Raw genomic sequence first — 25,871 nt, forward strand, 5'->3', positions numbered from 1 at the left:
TTATGCTGTAATAAATATGCTATTGAAGGGCCCGCAAAACCTTTTCTTGTCCTTACTGATGTGTAAATCTAATGAATGAATAAAAGTTCCTGTTGTGGCATTGCATGGAGCAAGCCGCCTGAGGGCAGCAGCTGCTTATACGGTGTTGTGTCTCTTATTTAAGAAGCTGTCTTCAGCGCAAACGCATCTCAGTTTTAGCTCCTTCTACTAAATCACGGCGAGCTCCCCAGGCCAACACATTTGCAGTCTCTTCTCCCTCAGCTACACGCTGCTGACCTTGCAAAAAACTGATCTGAATAAAAAGTTGTGTTTGAGCGTCTTTGCGCTGACCACCTCCATCGCAAGGATCCTTCAGAAGGGAGTTGCTGCCAAGAGGGTGATGCGCAGGTGTATTTTGATGTGTTGAATAGAATGAAAGTTTGTGAGTCATGGCAGATTGGAGAGCACCTGTACAAATTCAGCAGGGCTTTGTTTGTCTTGTTGCTATTTTGTTAATGTTGTTTTATAGATATGAATGCTGTCGTGCTTTGTGAATCCTACGAATTTTGGTGTAACTGTGATGTTCAGCTTATTTTTCAGTTGCTTTGTTAATAGTGTTACGAAAATGGTAATAGTTTTATTTGGGATTTGGGATTGTTTTACTGATTATGTGTTAAGCATTCTATACGATTTGTGCTGTACAGTGGTACCTCTGGTTATGTACTTAATTCGTTCCCGAGGTCTGTTCTTAACCTGAAACTGTTCTTAACCTGAAGCAGCACTTTAGCTAATGGGGCCTCCTGCTGCTGCCAGAGCATGATTTCTGTTCTCATTCTGAAGCAAAGTTCTTAACCCGAGGTACTATTTCTGGGTTAGCAGAGTCTGTAACCTGAAGCATATGTAACCTGAAGCGTATGTAACCCGAGGTACCACTGTACAGTCATACCTCGGGTTACAGACACTTCAGCTTGCGTTTTTTCAGGTTACGGACGCTCCAAAACCCGAAAGTACCGGAACCGGGTTACTTCCGGGTTTCAGAGGTCGCGCATGCGCAGAAGCGCCAAATCGCAACCTGCGCGTGTGCAGACATGCCGCTGCGGGTTGCGAACGCGCATCCACACGGATCACGTTCGCAACCCAAGCGTCCACTGTATTTGTGATGTTCCGTTATGTTATTTAAATCTTTTGTTTGTAAGCCACTTTGGGATTTATTGGAATAAAAAGCGGCATAGAAATAGAATTGATCAATCGATTGCAGCTTGGATACTTCAAAGGGGGAAGAGACAAATTTGTGGAAAATGCTCTCAATGCCTATTTGCCCGTGATGGTTAAGTTCTGCCTCCAAACAGAGGCACCATGCTTCTGGAGAACAGCTGCACAGGGGTGGAGATTGCTTCTGCACTCAGGTCATGCCCGTGGGCTTCTCGTTGGGGCATCTGGTTGGCCACTGTGAGAACAGGGCTAGGTGGGCCAGTGGCTGGATCCAGCAGGCTCATCTTCCCTCCTTATCCTGCAAAAACAATCTTCTTGGAAGGTCCATTCCACATGATGTCAGAAATTGCCTTAACATTGCAGCACTTACCTTCTGATGAGGGACGCGGGTGGCGCTGTGGGTTAAACCACAGAGCCTAGGACTTGCCGATCAGAAGGTCGGCGGTTCGAATCCCCATGAAGGAGTGAGGTCCCGTTGCTCAGTCCCTGCTCCTGCCAACCTAGCAGTTCGAAAGCACACCAGTGCAAGTAGATAAATAGGTAACGCTCCAGCAGGAAGGTAAACGGCGTTTCCGTGCACTGCTCTGGTTCACCAGAAGTGGCTTAGTCCTGCTGGCCACATGACCCGGAAGCTGTACGCCGGCTCCCTTGGCCAATAAAGCAAGATGAGCGCCGCAGCCTCAGAGTCGGCCACGACTGGACCTAATGGTCAGGGGTCCCTTTACCCTTTACCTTCTGATGCAGTCAGGCCCTCTCTCTATTCCCTTTCCTTTTCCAACAGGCCTTTTAAGTGGAGGGTTTTGTTTTTTTAATCCCCGCCAGTCTCTCTATTGGATTTGAAAAGGTCCTCATATATGAAATTGTTTTATGCCAGTTTTCAGTGTCAGTGGGTTTATTCTTCAATTGCTTTGAGGTGCTTCACAGGAAATGTTTTGGTTTTTTTAAATAATGGCACAATTTTTCCGTGTAGCACCAAACACATCTGGAACAAGGCACAGTGAACACACAAAAAGCCAGCGGTTTTTTTTCTTGGTTACATTTATTTCTATAAATTTGTACAAAAAATCTTTTTTTTTTTAATAATGTACAGTATTTCCACAAAATGCCCAAAGAATTGAGCATTTTTGTCCTCTATACATGTTCAGGATCACAGGGGAACAAGAACTCGGGAACCGAAGCCCCCGTTTTCCACGTTACCCAAAGGCACATTTTAAGAGCTTCGATCGTTCTCAGTGATTAAAACAATTGAAGGCGGCAGGTTACACATGCAATAGTGCAATACGCTTAAATATATGTGTATATATTTAATATATATGTATGCAGACATGGGGCTCTGAATACATTTCTCTACGAAGCATCAGCCAACATCCATGTAAACGTTTAAAAACAGTCAATACTTTGTGCATAAGAGCTACTTTATATACATTCATCACTGAATTGAATAATAATTATCACGTTCTTCAAAAGCCAGAGAAATCCTCAGAGTTTACAGGTGCGACGTTTTGCCAAAAAGTGTTTCATCTTCGAGGGTTCCTGCTGCATTTAAACTCTTCTCTTTTCCGTTTCTGGGTCACCAACAGAATTCCTATGCTTTCAATGGGTGCGCGGCTAGGGAGAAACAGCTTAAGTTATATAAACACAGGCCCAACAATGTGAAAGGACCTTTGCAAAGGAACACGAGCCCAAAGGAACATGTTTTCTGCCCCAGAGAATTTTCCAAGTCCGCACATGGCTCCCCTCAAAGAAACCTGGGAACTAGAGTTTGCTCAGCGTGCTGGAAATTGAGAAGGCTGTTGGGTCTGCTACTGTTTCCAGGATTCCTTGGGGGGTGTAGAGCCGTAACTGTTAAAAGTGGCATAAATGTGCTTTAAATTGATATCTGGAAGAAGGTAAAAAACAAAAACCACAAGTAGTTAATTTGGGGGTTTGAGAACTTTCTGCTGTATATCTAGTTTTTGAATCTTACTCGTTTGGCCCAACATTGGAAATCAACTTTTGTAAATATGCATTTATCTCTCTCAAAAAGCACTTTTCTATCTTGGGGCAGTGGACCTTGGGGCAGTGGAGGAGACCCTAGGAAAAGAGGGAGGAGAAAGAGTGGGAGGCAAGGTGGGATGAGCAAATATATCTTTTTGTTTCAGCTGCGGAGGACTCTTCAAATCATGGGTAGGCAAACTAAGGCCCAGGGGCCGGATCCGGCCCAGGCGCCTTCTAAATCCGGCCCACGGACGGTCCGGGAATCAGCATGTTTTTACACGAGTAAAATGTGTCCTTTTATTTAAAATGCATCTCTGGGTGATTTGTGGGGCATAGGAATTCGTTCATTTTTTTTCTTTCCAAAATATAGTCCGGCCCCCCATAAGGTCTGAGGGACAGTGGACCGGCCCCCTGCTGAAAAAGTTTGCTGACCCCTGCTCCAAATGCTGCTGGACTGCAGTGCCCCCCCATCCCTGATTTTTGACAATGTTGGCTGGGGCAGATGAGAGATGGAGTCCAGCATTCAGGTCTCCCATCCCTGGTCTAAAGGATTCACAGAATAGGTGTGTTCTTGGGAGGGATTTTGAATGGGGTAGCCGAAGAGGAAGGGCGGAATAATTTAAGAGAGCAGAGAACCTTTGGGGAGCTGAGTCTTTGGAGGGGAAAGGAAAGCCTTTGGGTGATGAAATAAGGCTAGAAAGGACAGGGCGAGCTTGAAATCAGGGACTGGGGAACCTGTTTCACAGCCTGTGGAACTGGAGGGAGCTGCTCCCGTATTATGCCAGTGATGGCCAGGTCCAGAGGCAACTGCGGACACAGCAACAAATCTGAATTTTACCTTTGCAGTGTAGGCTTGTTTCTAGACACACACACACACACACACACACACACACACATTTCTCCATCGAGACAAGCAAGGGGTATTATCAGAGGTCAAGGATCCGCACTCCAGTCAGGCAACTGGAGGAGGGTGAAAGTAAGAGGTAGGGTTGCAGAGCAGCTACAGCCTGGGGGGAGTCTTAGGGGCCAAACAGAGGAGCCTTAAGGGCCGCATGCACTTGGCCCCTGGGATGGGGAACGGACAAAGAGGTGGAAGGCGGATTTCCCCTTTTAGGCGCTCCAATAACAGGGAAAAGCTAAGCCTCGTGGTTTTCTCCCACTCCTGTACATGTTAAAAGCACAGGAAGAAGAAGAAGAGTTTGGATTTGATATCCCGCTTTATCACTACCCTAAGGCGTCTCAAAGCAGCCAACATTCTCCTTTCCCTTCTTCCCCGACAACAAACACTCTGTGAGGTGAGTGGGGCTGAGAGATTTCAGAGAAGTGTGATTAGCCCAAGGTCACCCAGCAGCTGCATGTGGAGGAGCGGGGAAGCGAATCCCGTTCACCAGATTACGAGACTAATGCTCTTAACCACTACACCACACTGGCTCCCTGTAGCTTCACTGTAGGAAAAGAAGTTCGCAACCCAGTTATTCTCTCATACACACATGCGCGCGCACAAACACACACACAAAGCGTAACGTAATTGTGGCTCGTTATAAGCACAAAGGGACGCGGGTGGTGCTGTGGTCTAAACCACAGAGCCTAGGACCTGCCGATCAGAAGGTCGGTGGTTCGAATCCCCGCCATGGGGTAAGCTCCCATTGCTCAGTCCCAGCTCCTGCCAACCTAGCAGTTTGCAAGTAGATAAATAGGTACCGTTCCGGCGGGAAGGTAAACAGCGTTTCTGTGCGCTGCTCTGGTTGCCAGAAGCGGCTTAGTTATGCTGGCCACATGAGCCGGAAGCTGTACGCCGGCTCCTTTGGCCAGTAAAGCGAGATGAGCACCGCAACCCCAGAGTCATCCACAACTGGATTTAACTCTCAGGGGTCCCTTTCCTTTTTTTACAAGCACAAAAGTTGCGCCTGCCAGTTGCCGGTTCTTGGGTTTTGCTTGAAAATATCGCTGGCTTTTCCAGCATTTCTTTGGGAGGCACACAAAGGAGTGTGCCGTCTTTAAAAAGGGCCAGATCTCCACTGAAGGACGCCAGGAAAGTCAACACGAGAAGAGCCAAAGAAAGGAGATTTGTGGGGACCAGCAAGGTCCTTTTTCAGAGAAGGTCATTGGTTCCCAGCTTCATTTACACAACAAGGTATAAATGGAGGTGAAATGGGACAAAAGACTCCGAATTTGCATTGTCTGTGCTTTCAGGGAGGGACTTTCTCAACCAGATACCCTCTTGTGCTACAAAACATATGTTGGGGGGGGGGGGAATCAGTAATGTAGCAATAGGAGTTGCTACAGCACCAGTGGCAAAGGACAGAAAAACCCAGAAATGAGTGTGGTTTGCAGAACAAACAAATGTGGACTCTGGGGTTTGCAAAACCAGGAATCAGAGGGAGCTGTCCGTGCAATGTCCGTCTTTTCTATGGAATACTGAGAACTAGCTTTCTCCAGCTGAAACAGCAAACCTTGCAATGGGCGATTCAGAATCCAGAAACGGCCCGTGCTTCCCAAAACACTCTTGCTCCCTCCCCTTTGTTCCTAACCCCTTTGGTCCATCTTCCCATCTGCTGTTAAAAATCAGCACGAAGGAAAAGATCGTGCAACGCACAGAGCTCCTTCGTGCTCCTGCTATCCCCCAGGAGAAACCCTCCATTTACCACTGCATCAGGGCCAATCTCTAGAGGGATGCGGGTGGCGCTGTGGGTAAAACCTCAGTGCCTAGGAATTGCCGATCGCATGGTCGGTGGTTCGAATCCCCGGGGCGGGATGAGTTCCCGTCTTTCGGTCCCAGCTCCTGCCCACCTAGCAGTTCGAAAGCACTCTTAAGTGCAAGTAGATAAATAGGTACAGTGGGAAGGTAAACGGCGTTTCCGTGTGCTGCGCTGGTGCAGGCTCGCCAGAGCAGCTTCATCACGCTGGCCACGTGACCCAGAAGTGTCTCCGGACAGCACTGGCCCCCGGCCTCTTGAGATGAGCGCACAACCCTAGAGTCGGATACGACTGGCCCGTACGGGCAGGGGTACCTTTACCTTTACCTAAGGTCCAATGTCAACAATTTCTACAGATTGTTGTTGGTTCTGATTCAGAGGCAAAGAAGGCTTTTTCGTGGGGCGAATGGAAAACGACTTTTGCCCACTTGCTTTCAACAGTGCAGCAGTGTGGACAAGACCATCATCGGCTTGCACAAAATCACACACAGGGTGGGGGTTAAACAGGGGCACAGAGTCCTCGGCCTGGAGGGCCGGTCTAGCTCCACAGACAACCCACATGGCCACCGAAGGCAGCAATATTCTTTCAGCGTGCCAATGAGGCAGCGGTCAGTTCACACTTGCTACATTAGATGCGTAGCTCTGCTGACAGCACGAGTCTCTTAACCTCAAGGTTGCAGGTTTGAGACCCCCATTGGGCAAAAGACTCTCGTGGTCCCAGCTCTACAGTTCTCTGATTCTTCCAATCCCCTGGGACGCTATTCCTGCATTGTGCGGTGCCACCAGTAGGAGGCAGCGTTAGAATTCAGGGCCGGGGGAAACCCAAAAATAAGTGCTTTGCGCCCGCCCTGTCTTTTGGTTTTGCGAGCAGCGAAACTTTGGAGGCAGCCAGGCTCTACAGCAGAGCACACACGCCTTGCTAACTCTAACTTAAATCTCTGGTGATCTCCAATTAATAAGGAATTCTCTGCTTTCAGAGACATGTCAGCAAAGAGCAGTCGGGGCTGAGCTACATGGGCTCATAGCTTGAGGCGACTTGGGGCAGCTTCCAATGTCCAAGTCTAACAAAAGGCAAAACAAGCGTCTTCCCTCGGGGAGAACTTAAAAACCGAGTCCCATTGCTGGAGCTGGGCGGATCTGTCCCAAAGAGAAAAATACAATGGTTTCTAGCGAGGTCTAAAGCTTTGATAGTTAGACAACTTTTTTTTTCCTTTTATCCTTTTTAAAGCTCACACCTCCCCGATTCGCAGACCAGAACACACACAGAAAACCACTTGGGCTCCGGCAGAGAATTGTCTTTTGAGGCTGCGTTTGCCAAGCGACTCGCTGCCAGAAAAAGCGCGCAGGAGCGAAAGCACCCGGTTCGCTCCCCGTGGCGGTCAGTTGACTTCCAAGATCTCTGTCTCCGGCAGGCCAAATTTCGTCTTGTACTTGTCAAAGAGTCTGATCAGAGAGCTGATGTAGAGGCTGTGATAAAAGTCTACTTCCTTCTGGCTCGGGTTATCGACTTTGGGAACGGTGATGGGCTCCCCGACTGAAATGGAAAAAGGGGAAACAAAATAAAGGTTAAGGAGCATTGCAAGGGGTTGGACTAGATTAGACTAATTTAGCCAGCTAGCCCTGGTGATCATCTAATGTTTACTGGATAGATTTCTCCCCCTAAATTGATTTTTGAATTCTGAATTTCTTGTTATTATAATGTATTTTATGCTGTTTTTTGTTGCATCAGTTAAGAGTTTTAAATTTGTTGTTAGTCACCCTGAGCCCGGTTTTCTGAACCAGGAAGGGCGGGGTATAAATAAAAATTGTGTTGTGTACGTTTCCTTCCGTCGACTGCGATCCTTACCGACTGTGGTGATGGGCTTGGGATATGGCAGCAGCCCCCAGCTGTTGGGGGAGAAAAGTCCTTGTCCGTGGAAAACGCAAGGGGCCACGCCAATGTACTTCTGGAACTTCTTCTGCACCCAGCGCCCCCACGACCCCTCCTCAAAGATGACCTGCTTGTAGACTTCGTTCTCGCCAAAGGAGTACACGGGAACCAAATCCGCTCTGGAAGAGAGGTGTGAAAATCAGGGTGGCGTTCATTTAAATCATTTTTTATTTATTTTTAATAATATTTATTAAATTTTCCATTATAAACATACAAATACAAAACAAAACAAAAACAAACAAACAACAACAAGTATAATTTCCATTCTTATTTTCTCAACCTATTTTTCCCGACTTCCTCATACCTCCCCATTCTGTTTTCTAATTTAATTATCCTGTCAGCAAATCCATTCCCATATTTCCGCAAATTTTTCAATAAATCCATTCCTTTCCTCAATCAAGGTCTCTGAAAAAGCCACAATATTTTTAAGACCCCTGTCTATCTAACATTCATCAATCTTATAATATTTATTAAGATAGATTTTGAATTTCTTCCAATCTTCTTCCACTGTCTCCTTCTCCTGGTCGCGGATTCTGCCCGTCATCTCCGCCAGTCCCATGTAGTCTGTCATTTTCATCTGCCATTCTTCCAAGGTAGGTAGATCGGGTGTCTTCCAATACTTTGCAATAAGAATCCTTGCAGCTGTTGTAGCATACAGAAACAAAGTTCTATCCTTCTTTAACACCACATGGCTAACCATACCCAGGAGAAGGAGTTGATTTAAATCAAACCGATTTAAATTACTAGTCAGTAAGACTTGATTTAATTTAATTTAATTTAATTTTTTACAGAAAGACTCGTTCCTTGCTGGTATAACCTTAATATTTACAAACCAGATGAAAGTTTCGTTTTTGGAATAACAAATTTTCAGAACAGTTTTCACAGTTATAATCAAAAATTACTGATTGGTTACACTGTTAGAAATACACAGAGACAGATAATTATGAAATTATGGTGAGGTTTAGTAAGCTAACTGCTTATATTTGGACAACCTTTCTGCTGTTCCCTATTGGAAGGAGAAAAATAATCATTTCCTCAATAACAATTTAAACAATTTACTTAACTAAAACGATAACATTATAGCATATGTATCCATGTTTGTTAACTGATTAAACGATTAAAAAAAAAACTTAGACTGAGTTTCAGCACACATGAAAAACTTAAAACAAATCCTTATTTCCTGATGGATTGCCTTTGGAATATAATGTAACTTAAATAGAAAACTATCTTTAGAAAGATTTTCCCTCCAAAAGCATTTTATGTTAAAAATTCAATTTTTTTTTTAAAGTCCGATTTAAATTTTTTAAAAATCTGATTATTTATTTTTTAAAAATCATTGATTTTTATCCACCCTGGTGAAAATGGTATCCCCTTTTTGTTTTGTTTTTGCATGCTCTATCAGCGGAATAAGCATTTCACGTCATTTCATTTCAGTTTTAGTTTGTGTATACCTCCTTTTTATATTGCTATACTCAAGGCAAGCTGAAGAAACAGCAGAGATCGCACACCTTTTTAACATTCTGATCCAATACAAAAATGCCAAAATAAGAACATAACTTTAAAACAAAGTAATAAGTTATCTAAGAGACTACTGTAAGCAGATGGCAGGATTTTGATTTCACTTGTAGCATCACAATTACCATGGATAATATGGACTGATATAAAAGTTAGAGTTTGGAAGAAGATGCAGTTTTAAATGGGACCCCATGGAGGGGGTGGAATCCTGAGATTTGGAGAAATCTCTGTATGTATACTGGTATATATTTGGATTTTTATAACTTTGTATTGGTAAGATCAAATAAAAATGTTTTTTAAAAAAATAAATAAAAATAAAGTAATATTCAATAATCCATTCAGATATAATAGTACGCTTAAAACTTTAAGCACTTTATTTATTTTTATTTAAGTGCCTATACGTTTATCACATTTATAAATTTTAAATTTATTGCTGTACATTGTTTTAAATGTTTGTTTTCCTTCTGGGATTGTACCCCCAAGTGTGTTTTATAAGCTGGTCTCCGACCGTAATAAATTATCTCTATCTATAAGAGTATGCAATCAAATTAAATATCGGCAAATAATAATTAAATCCACTCTTCTAACAATTACAGTAAATGATTTCTAAACTACAATCAATAAAAATAACAGGGCATACAATAACACAATATGAATTGAGAAGGAATTGCGTACCTACTGATCACAATGAAAGATGAGGAAGTGAAATTGGTAATGATACATTGGGCAAAAGACTTTGGATATAATATACAGCTTGAAAAATGGGAAAGGTTGTGGAATGAAAGGAGAAATTTTACAGCCTAGAATGCTTTGAGAGAGAATATGATGAAAATGATGTATAGATGGTATATTACACCAGATAAATTAGCTAACACATATAAGACAAATAATGTTGGAAATGTAAAGAAAAAGAAGGAACATTTTATCATATGCGGTGGGAATGTAAAAAAAGGAAAGAACTTCTGGGAAATGATATATAATGAGATGAAAAAGCTGTTGAAATATACATTTAAAAAAAAAACCAGAAGCATTTTTACTTGGTATTCTAGGTCAGGACATTAATAGGCAAGATGTTAAATTGTTTTTATATGCAACAACTGCGGCAAGAGTATTGTTATCCCAGAAATGGAAACAAGAAGAAATTCCGACGAAAGAAGAATGGCAGACGAAATGGATTAGGCAGAATTGGACAAAATGACAGGAAGGATTCGAAACCTGCAGGACCAGAGATTTACAGAAGATTGGAAGAAGTATATGAATTATTTGAAGAGCAACTGTAATCAACAAATTACGCTTTGTAAGGAGAAATATACGAAGTGTTAAAAAGTAGAAAAAGAGAGAGAGATTGGTTATGAGTTTGAAATGTAATAGGGAAGATAAGAAATGCATACTGAGAGATTAGACTGGAAGATTTTCAGACAGGATTGATGGAAGTCAAAAATTTGAATAAGATGTAAAAGTATGTTTAATTACTGTTGAAAAGGATATGTGGGAAAAAAACTAATAAAAATTATATATGAAAGATTAAGGTTGTTTCTCTCGCCTGCTTACCCGTGGCGCAATGCAAGCTTCACAAAGCCCTTCCGATGCCTCAAGGTCACTGAGTTTTTGCCGGGGGCGCAGTTCAGGGACTCGGCAGCGCCCCCCACCACAATCACAATGGCGTTGCCACTCCCATTCTTGGAAAGGATGTAGTCTATGGTGTCCCGGTTCACAGGGCAAATACCTGGACGTTTGGAGAGAGAGAAAAATTTCAGACAAATGGGAGAATCGTAGAATTGTAGAAGGGACCGTAGGGGTGGCGCTGTGGGTTAAACCACAGAGCTTAGGACTTGCCGATTAGAAGGTCGGCGGTTCAAAACCCCGCGACAGGGTGAGCTCCAGTTGCTCGGTCCCTGCTCCTGCCAACCTAGCAGTTTGAAAGCTCATCTCGCTTTACTGGCTGAGGGAGCCGGCGTACAGCTTCCGGGTCATGTGGCCAGCATGACTAAGACGCTTCTGGCGAACCAGAGCAGCGCACGGAAACGCCGTTTACCTTCCCGCCGGAGTGGTACCTATTTATCTACTTGCATTTTGACATGCTTTCGAACTGCTAGGTTGGCAGGAGCAGGGACTGAGCAACGGGAGCTCACCCCGTCGCAGGGATTTGAACCACCGACCTTCTGATTGGCAAGTCCTAGGCTCTGTGGTTTAACCCACAGCACCACCCGCGTTCCTTCAATATAGAAGTGTACATATGCTTAATTTGAATATGTTATTATTGAATATTATTGAATATGTATATTATTGAATATTGTATACCCAATGTATCAGCCGCCTGGGGGTTTCACTGTTTGTGTTTTGGTGGTTGGTAAAAAATAAAAATTTAAAAAATTGGGGGGGGGGGAATCTTCTCCATCTTACAGACACACAGACATCCAGCCCTCTTCTAAACCAGAAGGAGAAATACAAAAAAAAACCAGTGGCTTCAGCGCTCTTTTTCGCTGCAAACTGCCTTGGATTATTTTTCCTTCTTTGGCCACATAGAAACGTTCTTATAAATAAATGTGTACACGTGAGCGGACCAATGTTTTATATATTGCTTTAAGCCACCCAGAGTGGCTGGAGAAACCCAGTCAGATAGGCAGGGTATAAATAATAAAGTGGTTGTTGTTGCTGCTGCTTCTATGAACCCAGATAATGAGCATTTTCATTTAAATGAGCCAAGCAACAGGGATAAGAAGCTTGGGGTTCATCTACATCAATACTGTCTGTACTGACCGATAGCAGCTCTCCAGGGTTTCAGAGAGGGTATCCTCCCCAGCCCTATTGAACCTGGGACTTTTTGCATGCCAAGCAAATTGCTCTCCCACTGAGTCACATTCCATTGGTAAAAGGTAAAGGACCCCTGGACCCCTAAGTCCAGTCAAAGGTGACTATGGGGTTGCGGCGCTCATCTCGCTTTCTGGCCAAGGGAGCCGGCGTTTGTCCGCAGACAGCTTTCTGGGTCATGTGGCAAGTAGGACTAAACCCCTTCCAGCACAACGGAACACAGTGATGGAAACCAGAGCACATGGAAACGCTGTTTACCATCCTGCAGCAGTGGTACCTATCTATCTACTTGCACTGGTGTGCTTTCGAACTGCTAGGTTGGCAGAAGCTGGGACAGAGCAACAGAAGCTCACTCCGTCATGGGGATTCGAACCGCTGACCTTCCGATCGGCAAGCCCAAGAGGCTCAGGGGTTTAGACCACAGCGCCACCCGTGACTTATTGCCGTGTTAAAAAGGCACCGTGTTGGCAGGTTTTCGAATCCTTACCCCCAGACATCAAGTAGTCCCTCAAAATGGGCATCCTGAAATTCCCGGCTAACGTCGCGAGGTACGGCCGAATCCCAGGAAACTTCTGGCTCATGCCCGTGGCTTCTGTGCTAAAGTTGCAGAAGGCGCCCAGCCCCATGATGCCGTGCGGATGGTAACCGAAGATGTAATTCCTGTGCGCCGCCAAGTTGTGGGTTTTTACAAGCTGAGGAGGGAGGTGGAGAGACAGAGAGATAAAATGAATGTAAGATACCGTATTTTTCGCACCATAGGGCGCACCCAGTTTTTAGGGGGGGGGGGGAATCAAGAAAAAAAAAAATTCCCCCTAGCCCCAAAGAGCAGCGTACAGGCTGCGCACAACCTTTCCCTGCCGGAGGGGTTGCGTGCGGCTATGGCACAAGCCAAGGCAGCGAGCAGGATGGATCCCGCTTGCTGTTTTGGCTTCCCCTTTAGCCCCGTGCAGCCTCTCCTTGCCGGAGGGGTTGCGCAGGGCTTTCCTGGCTTCCCTGGGAGGTGTGGGGATTCACCCACCTCCCGCAAAACCGGCAGAAGCCGAGCAACTCCTTTAAAGAGAGTGCGGCTTCTCCTGGCTTTTCTGGGAGGTGGGAGAAGGGACTGATGCGGCCAGTCAGTCCCTTCTCCCTCCTGTGGAAAAGCCCGCAAGAGCGCACGGAGCTTGTGTGCAGCTCTTGGGGGCTTTTCCCACCTGCCTCCCCCCTGCATTCGCTCCATAGGACACACACACATTTTCCCTTGCTTTTAAGGAGGGGAAAAGTGCGTCCTATGGTGCGAAAAATACGGTACTTCACCGGAACAGAAGAAATGCAAGCTACTTCAACTTAAATTCTGGATTATGTTATGTTTTATAGATTATGTCTGAATAGGATGAGAGTGTTGGAGATACGTGCAAATGTGTATGTGAACCCGGTCTTTGGGTGTTTGATTTTCGTTGTTGTGTATACTGTGTATATACGGACAATGACAATAAATTTATCTAAAAAAAAAAAAATCATCTAAATGGGGAGAAAAGTTGCCCCCTTGAGATGGAGGAGAGAGAGAGAGAGAGATATCTTGGCAGTTTGTCTAGCTCTGGAATGGCAACTTTATCTTGACCACAGCAGCTCAGTTTACGTGCCCTAAGAATTCATAAGCCCCACGTTGCTGTTCCGTCTCCAGATAGCTAGGTAAGAACAAAAAGAGGAAAAAACCCGTCCGGTTGAACAGCCTTCTTTCCTTTGCTGTTGCATAAGAAAAACAAAAGGCTCTCCATCACAAGAAAAATACAATAAAGGTCTTCTCTCGCATTACAGGCTCAGAGACACACTCAAGACTGTTTCTTAAAAGGCGCAGCTGTTTGAAACCATGCGCACCTGGGCAGAGTTAGGATCAGCTGTAGTTCCCCAACAAGCAAAACCTGGGCAGCAGATTCATGTAATGCATGGGTAGGCAAACTACGGCCCAGGGGCCAAATCTGGCCCAATCACTTTCTAAATGTGGCCCATGGACGGTCCAGGAATCAGCGTGTTTTTACATGAATGTGCCCTTTTATAATAATAATAATAATTTTTATTTATACCCCGCCCTCCCCAGCCAAGGCCAGGCTCAGGGCGGCTAACAAGCAATAATAAAAACAAGTTGAATGAATACAACTTAAAAACAAAATTAATATTGAAACATTAAAATGCAGCCTCATCACAGGAGGAAAAAGGAAAAAGAAAGAGGGGGAGGGAATCAAATTGGCACCAAGCCAAAGGCCAGGTGGAACAACTCTGTCTTGCAGGCCCTGCAGAAAGAAATCAAATCCTACAGGGCCCTGGTCTCATGAGACAGAGCGTTCCACCAAGTTGGGGCCAGTACTGAAAAGGCCCTGGCCCTAGTTGAGACCAATCTAACCACCTTGCAACTTGGGACTTCCAAAGTGTTGTCATTTGTGGACCTTAAGGTCCTCCGTGGGGCATACCAGGAGAGGTGATCCCGTAGGTACGAGGGTCCTAGGCCGTGTAGGGCTTTAAAGGTCAAAACCAGCACCTTAAACCTGATCCTGTACTCCACCGGGAGCCAGTGCAGTTGGTAAAGCACTGGATGAATGTGATCCCACGGCAAGGAAATGTTATCAGAGCCGCATTTATTGTGCATTTACAGGCAGAGAATGGGGTCAGGTGTTTTTACCGTGTCTGAAGAAAGCAAAAAAACCAGCCTGTCTTGTTCTGGGCCTTTTAACAGCCTTTTCTATCAAAATCGGCAAGTTAAGCGTAACACAACATAACTTGACGGATGCTCTGGTAACCTTGAGGTTAGATTATTGCAACACGTTATACTTAGGGCTGCCTCTAAAGGCTGTTTAGAAACTTCAGCTGGTGCAGAATTGTGAAGCCAAGCTGGTCAAGAAGGTTTGAGCATATTATAACCAATCCTGGCCCGACTGCATCGGCTGCCAATTAGTTTCCGGGTCCAATTCCAAATCAAATTACAGGAATTTGTGGAGACGGCTCAATTGACTCGCAAACTCAGAGGAAACTCAAAGCAAAAATGTGCGGGAAAATGGGATGGTTATAGAAGATATGTTCAAAAATACAATCATAGTTCTGACTCTGTGCTAGCATTCTAGTGATAAAGGAATTAAAAGGAGGTGGACAACAATTAGGAATTTATTATGTTTTCAGAACGCATTGGAAAATATATATAGAAAGGTTTATTGTTTGGTGTACGTTCGATTGTAAGATAAATTATACTCAAAGGGACTTGATAGGAAGTCAAAGCTGAAGAAAAGATTTTGTAAAATAAGGGGGGGGATATTTACTTTCATTATTATCATTTTGTGTGTATGTGTGTCTGTACATATGTGTGTTTTTCTATGGAATGTTTGAGAGCAAATAAGACGGTAAATAACAAATAAACTAAATATTGATGTATGTAATTTTTATCTATCAATTATATTTAGTGGTAGTATGGTTGTAATGTTTTTTGTAACATAAAATCATTCAATAAAAATTATTTTTTTAAAAAAGAAAGAAAAAGTTTCCGGGTCCAATTCAATGTGCTGGTTCTGACCTATAAAATGGCTCAGGACCGCAATACCTTAAGGATCACCTCTCTCTATATGAACCTACCCGGACCCTGAGATTGTCATCTAAGGCCCTTCTTGGTGCCTCCACCACAAGAGGTCCAGAGGGTGGTAACACAAGAACAGGGCCTTCTCTGCGGTGGCTCCTCATTTTTTTAATGCTCTCCCCAAGGCACCTTAGTTTCATATCTTCAGGCGCCAGACAAAAATTCTTCTCCTAGGCCTTTGGCTAATTAAACAATCTATGGCCTTTTATTTTATTCTATTTTTTCATGGTGAATCTTTATTGATTTAAAATATAGACGTAAATGATCATTTACAACGAAGGTAAGTATAGAAAAATTCACTACAGAAGCAAAAACATCACGACATAAGAATAAGAAAAAAGTTAAAAAGATGAAAAAGAAAAGAAAGAAAAGACAAAGGAAAAAGAAAAAAAACCAAAAAATTATACAAAATCACGTTCATCAAATAAAAAATTCTGCTTAAAACTTAAAACGTTCTCATTATACTATTTCAATTATCATGGTTTTGTCACACAGCTTTGCGTTATATCCTTTTTCATATATTCCACTAAGGTATTCCACAATCGATGGCCTTTTAAACCAGGAGGGAATAATGTTTTCATTTGTTACTATGCTGTGTGTTTTGGGGTTTTTTGAAAAATTGTAAACTGCCTTGTGATCCTCGGATGAAGGGTGCTATAGAAATATTATTATTTTCTGTTGTTGTTAATAAGATCTTTATTTCTTGCTTACTTGCTTGCTTTTCGCAAAATCAATGTTTAACTGGTTTTTAGTTGTCTTTATCGGAAGCTCTTTCGGAGGCTTTGCACTGAAAATATTTTGAAATAAATTGCATCACCTTGTAGTTAGTTACTCATTTATAAGAGATCTCGCCCTGTCCTTCACCTAAGCTGCGATGGCAGGTTACGGCAGTATATAATCACACAAGTAAAACCATTCCAAACAAGACTCCAAGGTGCTGACTCAAGTTTACGAGAATATGGGAAATGGATACATTTTTAGGACACTAGAAACAGCCCAATTTCTAGGGTGAAGTTTCAGGTTAACATGTGCAGCTGTCTGTCTCCTCTGTTGTTCATTTCCACTCTCCAGAGTACCGTATTTTTCGCTCTATAGGACGCACTTTTCACCCTCCAAAAATGAAGGGGAAATGCGTGTGCGTCCTATGGAGCGAATACAGGCTTTCGCTGAAGCCTGGAGAGCGAGAGGGGTCGGTGTGCACCGACCCCTCTCACTCTCCAGGCTTCAGGAAGCTATCCGCAAGCCTTGAGAGCTCGGCGGGAGTTCCCGCCGGGCTCCCAAGGCTTGCGGATAGCAGCCTCCAAACCCGATCTGATTTGGAGGCTGGCGGTGGGGAAAGCAGCGCTTCTCTCCACCGCCAGCCCCACAAGTTGGGGGGACAGCGGGGAGGCAGAGCACCGCCTTCCCGCTGTTCCCCGACCTGGTCTTTGGGGCTGGCGGTGGGGGAAAGCAGCGCTTCCCCCCGCCAGCGCCAAAGAGCAGGTCGAAAGGAACCTGTCAGGGAACTGCCATCGGAGCCAGAGGTGGAGGCAAGGCTCCAAAGCGATGCCGGAGAAGGGCCCAGCAGGGAGAGAGGGAGCTCATCGGCTGGGGAAGGAAATCAGCGTAACACCAGGGGTAAAGGGGGGCAGATGGGGGAATCGGCGAGGGGGCTCCAGGACTCCTCGCCGGAGACCAGCAGGGAGAGCACAGGTCCTCCGCTGCCCACACCCACCCTGCGCAGAAGACTTCCGCGCAGGGAGAGTAGGCGGAGACTTGGCGTCAAAGAACTTCTTTACTGGAAGAGGTTCAAGAAACGCCCACTGACGGATTCTGCCAGCGACTGAAACAGCCACGGAGTGAAGGGCTGTCCAGACAGAAAAGGTTTAACCAGGCAACCTAGCCAGGAGTGGCGGCAACTTACACACGAGGAACCCCTATAACCATTACAGCACCCAAAGCTTCGGGTGAACGCACCTTGAACGCACAGAACGCACCTTGTTTTAGAGGGGGAGAACAAGGGAAAAAATATTTTTTTTCCTGTTCTCCCCCTGCTATGGTCCGGTGCATCCTATGGTCTGGTGCGTCCAATAGAGCGAAAAATATGGTAAATTGATTCTACTTTTGTAAGCCATATCTCATTTTAGAAAGCAAAAGGCTTAGAGAACACCACCATTGGCTATTCCTCAGTGGCCCTTGACAAAGCTACAGAACTCGGACTACGAAAGGCTGGCAACCAGGAGGAACCTAACTCGCTCACTGCCTCATTCTCTTTTGAGATATTTTATAGAATCATAGAATCATAGAGTTGGAAGAGACCACCAGGGCCATCGAGTCCAACCCCCTGCCAAGCAGGAAACACCATCAGAGCACTCCTGACATATGGTTGTCAAGCCTCTGCTTAAAGACCTCCAAAGAAGGAGACTCCACCACACTCCTTGGCAGCAAATTCCACTGTCAAACAGCTCTTACCGTCAGGAAGTTCTTCCTAATGTTTAGGTGGAATCTTCTTGTAGTTTGGATCCATTGCTCCGTGTCCACTTCTCTGGAGCAGCAGAAAACAACCTTTCTCCCTCCTCTATGTGACATCCTTTTATATATTTGAACATGGCTATCATATCACCCCTTAACCTCCTCTTCTCCAGGCTAAACATGCCCAGCTCCCTTAGCCGTTCCTCATAAGGCATCGTTTCCAGGCCTTTGACCATTTTGGTTGCCCTCCTCTGGGCACGTTCCAGTTTATCAGTGTCCTTCTTGAACTGTGGTGCCCAGAACTAGACACAGTACTCCAGGTGAGGTCTGACCAGAGCAGAATACAGTAGCACTATTACTTCCCTTGATCTAGATGCTATACTCCTATTGATGCAGCCCAGAATTGCATTGGCTTTTTTAGCTGCCGCGTCACACTGTTGGCTCATGTCAATTACAGATAGGTAGCCGTGTTGGTCTGCCATAGTCAAAACAAAAAAAATTCCTTCCAGTAGCACCTTAAAGACCAACTAAGTTAGTTCTTGGTATGAGCTCTCGTGTGCATGCACACTTCTTCAGATACCATGTCAAGTTTGTGGTCAACCAAGACTCCTAGATCCTTTTCACATGTACTGCTCTCAAGCCAGGTGTCACCCATCTTGTATTTGTGCCTCTCATTTTTTTTTGCCCGCACAACTTGTTGTTTTTTGGCTTTCCATCCAGCTCTTGCTGCAACTACGATACAAAGAGTTGCTGAACCTACACCTTGTACTTTCCTCAAAGCCACCCTGGGTGCATTTCACAAGATTATAACGCTCTGCATTATTCAGCCCAGACACTGAGGTCCAGCTCCAAGGGCCTTCTGGCGGTTCCCTCGCTGTGAGAAGCCAAGTTACAGGGAACGAGGCAGAGGGCCTTTTTTGTGGTGGCACCTGCCCTGTGGAACGCCCTCCCAGCAGATGTCAAGGCAATGAACAACTATTCTACTTTTAAAAAACAACTGAAGGCGGCCCTGTTTAGGGAAGTTTTTAATGTCTGATGCTGTATTGTTTTTAATATTCAGTTGGAAGCCATCCAGAGTGGTTGGGGAAACCCAGCCAGATGGACGGGGTACAAATAAATAAATAATTATACTGCTTTATTATTTTATTTAAGTTATTAAGTTATTATTATTATTTTATTTAAGAAGTGAAGTTACAGGGAACCAGGCAGAGGGCCTTCTTGGTGGTGGCACCCGCCCTGTGGAACACCCTCCCATCAGATGTCAAGGAAATAAACAATTATCTGTCTTTTAGGATACATCTGAAGGCAGCCCTGTTCAGGGAAGTTTTTAAAGGTTGATGTTTTTCTGTGGCTTTATATGTGCTGTAAGTCTTCCAGAGTGGCTGAGGAAACCTAGGGTATAAACTATTATTATTATTATTATTATTACTATTATTATTAAGCACAGAGAAGGGGGACCTCTGAGGCCTAAGATGTTGTGGAACGCCCCAGGTGAGAGGGATTGTAGTCCTCCACAGCTAGAGGGCGCCAGTTCTCTATCCCGGCCTTAAGAGATGAAGGCCAACAATGGCAAAACCACCACCCATCCACTAACGAACCCATAAAACAGGCTTTTCTGCAAGCCCAGCATGGCCAGAACGATAAGACAGAAGCAACGCGGACTGGCCTTTTCAAGGAAGACTTCTCCCAATTAATTTATTTTTGTAAAAAAGGAAGCCAGAGAAAAACAGGTCCCAGCAGTACTCACTCGGATTGGAAAGTAGTCCCGGAAATATCTCCAGACAGCCCAGTTTCTGACCCACTGTGATCTTCTACCACCTTTTTGGGATAAAAAATAAAAAATTAATAATGGAGCAGCTGTCAGTGGTTGATCAGAAAGAACTGATGAAAGGCATGGAATGTGCAGTTGTCAAGGTCTGGGTGGATGAAGCGGAATGGTGGGGGGAAGCAACTGGGGACTCCCACATGGGAAACCCAAGGAATGCCCTGGATCACCTCCAGGGCTGCCAACTTAAATAAAATATTGGGGGGCAGGTAAGCCCCACCCCACAAAATCAATCACAAGACGCAGCACACACAAACCATTGGAATGGCATCGCCCATCAACTCTGGGGGCGCCCAGATCCCTGAAATATTTTATGGGAACTTGGACCCTATGATTGCCTCCGTTTAAGGCAGGCATAGGCAAACTCGGCCCTCCAGATGTTTCGGGACTACAATTCCCACCATCCCTGACCACTGGGTCCTGTTAGCTAGGGATCCTGGGAGTTGTAGCCCCAAAACATCTGGAGGGCCGAGTTTGCCTATGCCTGGTTTAAAGATTTGCTGTAACCCTCCCTCCTTTTGGAGAAGGGTGGGTGATAAATAGAATATATAACTAACAATAACAATTCCCGCTGGTATCAACAGAGTATCAGCACAGCAAAGGAATGGGGTGAACTGGGGTTCAAATGGGTCCGTGATCCTACTTGGAAAATGGGTGTGAATTCACCCACAGGGTTTCAACTTTGTTGTTGTTTAGTCGTGTCTGACCCTTCGTGACCCCATGGACCAGAGCACGCCAGGCACTCCTGTCCTCTACTGCCTCCTGCAGTTTGGTCAAACTCATGCTGGTAGCTTCGAGAACACTGTCCCACCATCTCGTCCTCTGTCGTCCCCTTCTCCTTGCGCCCTCCATCTTTCCCAGCATCAGGGTCTTTTCCAGAGAATCCTCTCTTCTCATGAGGTGGCCAAAGTCTTGGAGCCTCAGCTTCAGGATCTGTCCTTCCAGTGAGCACTCAGGGCTGATTACCTTCAGAATGGAGAGGTTTGATCTTCTTGCAGTCCATGGGACTCTCAAGAGTCTCCTCCAGCACCATAATTCAAAAGCATCAATTCTTCAGCGAGCAGCCTTCTTTATGGTCCAGCTCTCACTTCCATACATCACTACTGGGAAAACCATAGCTTGAACTATATGGACCTTTGTTGGCAAGGTGATGTCTCTGCTTTTTAAGATGCTTTAATGGCCCTCAAGCAGCTCATCATTGAACCCAGACCCTGGTCCAGGCCCGATTCAAATGTTATGCAGAACTAGAGCTGTGTGTCTTCAGCTTACTAGAGACATTTTGCTTTGAATCCTTTAGTGCAGGCACCCCCAAACTTGGCCCTCCAGATGTTTTGGGACTACAACTCCCATCATCCCTGACCACTGGTCCTGTTAGCTAGGGATGATGAGAGTTGTAGTCCCAAAACATCTGGAGGGCCGAGTTTGCCTATGCCTGGTTCAAAGGCTTGGAACCCCTCTTAAAAAAATCTGCATGGATTTGGGATGAAGCAGACTTGGCGCTCAGCTTGTGTGCAAGGGATACGGACAACATCTGCCTCCACCTCGATGCATAAAATCATAGAACTGTACAGTGGTACCTTGGGTTAAGAACTTAATTGATTCTGGAGGTCCGTTCTTAACCTGAAACTGTTCTTAACCTGAAGCACCACTTTAGCTAATGGGGCCTCCCGCTGCCGCTACGCCGCTGGAGCACGATTTCTGTTCTCATCCTGAAGCAAAGTTCTTAACCCGAGGTAATATTTCTGGGTTAGCAGAGTCTGTAACCTGAAGCGTATGTAACCTGAAGCGTATGTAACCAACTGTATTGTTGGAAGGGACGCTGAGGGCATAGCTGTCCACTTTCCCCTTTTCTTCCGAGTAATCCTATACAGAATAAGGGATTTTCCCTTAAAAAAAGGGAAACGTTGACAGCTATGCCTGAGGGTCATCTAGTCCAACCCGCTAAAATGCAGGATTTTTTTTGCCCAACGTGGGGCTCGAACCCCCAGCCTTGCCGACTGAGCTATTCACCTACCTTTCTTCGGAGTATTCCAGTCAAACACAAGCCAGGCCAGGTACGCAGCTGCAATCAGCCAGCAATCCGTACAGAGGATGTACATGAGGATAACAGTGCAGGCCACACCTGGGGCAGAGATGAAGAGCAAGGAGAATTAACTCATTTTGCTAAGAAGGGATTAGTCCTGGCATACAAACACACACCCTCGCCTCTTGAACCCTTCTGCATCGCTCTTTGCCCGCCTCCCCTGCCCGGCCAAGCTAAATCGGATTGTGTTGTTTAAGGCTCAAGTGACATCACAGCCGACCGGCTAAGCTCCTGCACAGATTCATCCAAAAAAAGCTTTCTCCAAAGCCACCTCAGGTTACTCCGAAGAGATATTGCCGGCCGGCTTCAGAGTCTACCTGGGTCACATGCTCCCAGATGTTTTCAACTTTAGGATGTGCCAATATCGAATTCTTATGTTTCAAGGCTTACATTTGTGCCAAGAATGTGCCAATGTCAGATTCTCATTTTTCAAAGCTTCAGTTTCATAATAAATAATACAGTGGTACCTCAGGTTAAGTACTTAATTCGTTCCGGGGGTCCGTACTTAACCTGAAACTGTTCTTAACCTGAAGCACCACTTTAGCTAATGGGGCCTCCTGCTGCCGCCGCGCCGCCGGAGCACGATTTCTGTTCTCATCCTGAAGCAAAGTTCTTAACCTGAGGTACTATTTCTGGGTTAGCGGAGTCTGTAACCTGAAGCGTATGTAACCTGAAGCATATGTAACCCGAGGTACCACTGTAATCATAATTATGATGATGATGATGATGATGATAATAATAATAATAATAATAGTTTATTATTTATACCCCGCCCATCTGGCTGGGTTTCCCCAGCCACTCTGGGCGGCTTCCAACTGAATATTAAAAACAATACAGTCATACCTTGGGTTGAATGTGCTTCGGGTTGAGCGTGTATGAGTTGCGCTCCGCAGCAACCCGGAAGTAATGGAGCGTGTTACTTCCGGGTTTCGCCTCTTGCACATGCACAGATGCTCAAAATGACACGTCACATGCATGCGCAGAAGTGTCGAAAAGCGACACGCTCGTGCGCAGACGTGCCATCGCTAGTTACGTTTGCTTCTAGATATGAACAGGGCTCCGGAACGGATCCCATTCGTATCCAGAGGTTCCACTGTACAGCATCAGACATTAAAACCTTCCCTAAACAGGGGACAAAGCTTCCGCAGCAGTTTGTTGGCGGGCGGGAAATTAAGCCCTCGTTGAAAAATCCACCCACATTTCAATGCTAATTTCTCCCCAAAGACACATTTCCCCTTGCAATACAATGCCCTTTAATATGTTATTTTCATCCACATGTGCATTTATGTACACACTTTGCCCACCTGGTACATGCAGTTTGTGACGTGTTACTTGGTGGGAGAACTGCCTGGCAGAATTCAGAGTAGTGCAAATTTCAAAAGGACAGGTGTATTTTCGTTTGCTTCTTGTTTCAGAAAGTGGGTCTAACAGGCTGGTGTGGAAACTATGTGCAGCCAACATACCAATTTCTCCAAGATCGCTGCTTCAAAAAATTCATTTGAGGTAGACGCAAAGTGAATCCATACTCACAGTGTTGGGAACTCAGATATATAAGCTAACCACCAAATGGCATCTTAAACCTAGGTTATGGTCACCACAATTGAATGACTAAGCACCTTTTTTTTCTTTTTCTTTTAGCAATGAGGTTTCTTATTCAGGAAAATACCTCAAGGACCGCCTCTTTCCCTATGAACCTACCCAGACCCTGAAATCATCTTCTAAGGCCCTCCTTCGTGTGCCTACTCCTCAAGAGGTCCGCAGGGTGGCAACACGAGAACGGGGCCTTCTCTGCAGTGGCTCCCTGTCTGTGGAATGCTCTCCCCAGGGAACTGATTTACATCCTATGCCCTTTTAAAATGTGTGTTTTTTGGAGGAAGAGGGGGCTATTGAGGTGTTGTTTTTATTTTTATTATGTATTTTGTGGTTTTATATCTTGATTTTGTTCTGTGAACCGCCCTGAGACCCCCAGGTATAGGGCAGTATATAAATTAAATTAAAATAAATAAATATCAATTTCACTTTTATGCTGCTTTATATTTTAAAAGGGGGGGGGAATCTCAAAGTGGTTTACAACACATTAAAACATTGAATAAAACAATCCTGAATAAAACAAACTCAAGCTTCAAGGGAAATATTTCAGATCCTTCCCTAAGGGACATTTTGCTTTCCCCATATTTATTTACCGACTTAATTTATAGAGCTGCCCCATAGCAGAAGGTCTCTAGGAAACCAGGGTGGTGTAGTGGTTAGAGTATCAGTCGCCAACCTGGCAACCAGAACTCTCCACGTGGTTGCAATGGGACCTGCGCCAGTCGCAAAATGTGCCTGGCTAATTTCTAACACTGACCAAGCCTGAGGGATCATCCAGACTTCCTGTTGCACCGTCCATGCTTTAAAACTCTGCGTCCCAGGAAAACCCGCTCTTTAACGCTGAATCGGAACTAACGGCAGTTCGGATTTCCCACGGATTGCTGTTTGTTCCGACTCGGCGCTAAAGAGCAGGGTTTTACGGGGATAGCGCCAGGGCAAAAAGAAAACAATGTTCAGACATGAAGCTTTAAACTGTGCCTAGAAACGCAGCACAAAAGGCAGTCTGGATGAGTCCTGCTCTCTTGTACTTTGCACGCCGATAAGAAAACAACAACATGTTTATATGCAAGGGGAGCAAGAGGGAGGGACCGGTGCCTGCGAGGAACGTTCAGCTCCTGCTATGCTCAAAACGCAAGTGCCAACTGGGTACAGGTTGTTTTGCCCACGGGGCAAAGTTCAGACGAACATAAGCACTCTGCTGGATCAAGCCAAAGGACCATTTACCGTATTTTTCGCTCCATAGGGCGCACCGGACTATAGGGCGCACCTAGTTTTTAGGGGGGGGAATAAAGGGGGGGAAATTATTTTTTCCCCTGCCCCAAAGAGCAAAGAAGCCAAGACAGCGAGAGGGATCCATCCCGCTAGCTGTCTTGGCTTCCTCTTTAGCCACACGCAACCTCTCCAGCCGGGAGAGGTTTGTGGAACTCCCGCCGGGCTCCGAAGGCTTGCGGCTAACTGCCTGAAGCCCAGGGAGCACAGCGGGAGTTGGCGCTGCGCTCCCCGGGCTTCAGGCTGCAGGCTGCTATCCGCAAGCCTTTGGAGCGCTCCGAAGGCTTGTGGATAGCTGCCTGCAGCCTGGAGAGCGAGAGGGGTCGGTGCGCACCGACCCCTCTCCCTCTCCAGGCTTCAGCGAAAGCCTGCATTCACCCCATAGGATGCACACACATTTCCCCTTCATTTTTGGAGGGGGAAAAGTGCGTCCTATAGAGCGAAAAATGCGGTAGTTCAACATCCTTGGTTGACCACAAACTTGACATGAGCCAACAGTGTGACGCGGCAGCCAAAAAAGCCAATGCAATTCTGGGCTGCATCAATAGGAGTATAGCATCTAGATCAAGGGAAGTAATAGTGCCACTGTATTTATTCTGCTCTGGTCAGACCTCACCTGGAGTACTGTGTCCAGTTCTGGGCACCACAGTTCAAGAAGGACACTGACAAACTGGAACGTGTCCAGAGGAGGGCAACCAAAATGGTCAAAGGCCTGGAAACGATGCCTTATGAGGAACGGCTAAGGGAGCTGGGCATGTTTAGCCTGGAGAAGAGGAGGTTAAGGGGTGATATGATAGCCATGTTCAAATATATAAAAGGATGTCACATAGAGGAGGGAGAAAGGTTGTTTTCTGCTGCTCCAGAGAAGCGGACATGGAGCAATGGATCCCAACTACAAGAAAGAAGATTCCACCTAAACATTAGTAAGAACTTCC

The 25,871-nt window shown here is 45.3% G+C and overlaps 1 protein-coding gene across 1 annotated transcript in view; it reads right to left on the reverse strand.

The window, feature by feature from the left end:
* Positions 1 to 7,061: 7,061 nt before the first annotated feature.
* Positions 7,062 to 25,871, reverse strand: part of DGAT2 (diacylglycerol O-acyltransferase 2) — a 58,219-nt gene continuing 39,409 nt past the window's right edge. Inside the window, exons 3-8 of the mRNA XM_081910022.1 lie at positions 22,009 to 22,116; positions 19,917 to 19,987; positions 12,608 to 12,812; positions 10,861 to 11,035; positions 7,711 to 7,913; positions 7,062 to 7,398 (exon numbers count right to left, since the gene is read on the reverse strand). Coding sequence (XP_081766148.1) covers positions 7,244 to 7,398; positions 7,711 to 7,913; positions 10,861 to 11,035; positions 12,608 to 12,812; positions 19,917 to 19,987; positions 22,009 to 22,116 — 917 coding nt within the window. The 3' untranslated portion in view covers positions 7,062 to 7,243. The remainder of the gene's footprint in view (positions 7,399 to 7,710; positions 7,914 to 10,860; positions 11,036 to 12,607; positions 12,813 to 19,916; positions 19,988 to 22,008; positions 22,117 to 25,871) is intronic.

The sequence above is a fragment of the Podarcis melisellensis genome, assembly GCF_964234715.1.
Source record: "Podarcis melisellensis genome assembly, chromosome: 4".
Classification (NCBI taxonomy): Eukaryota; Metazoa; Chordata; class Lepidosauria; order Squamata; family Lacertidae; genus Podarcis; species Podarcis melisellensis.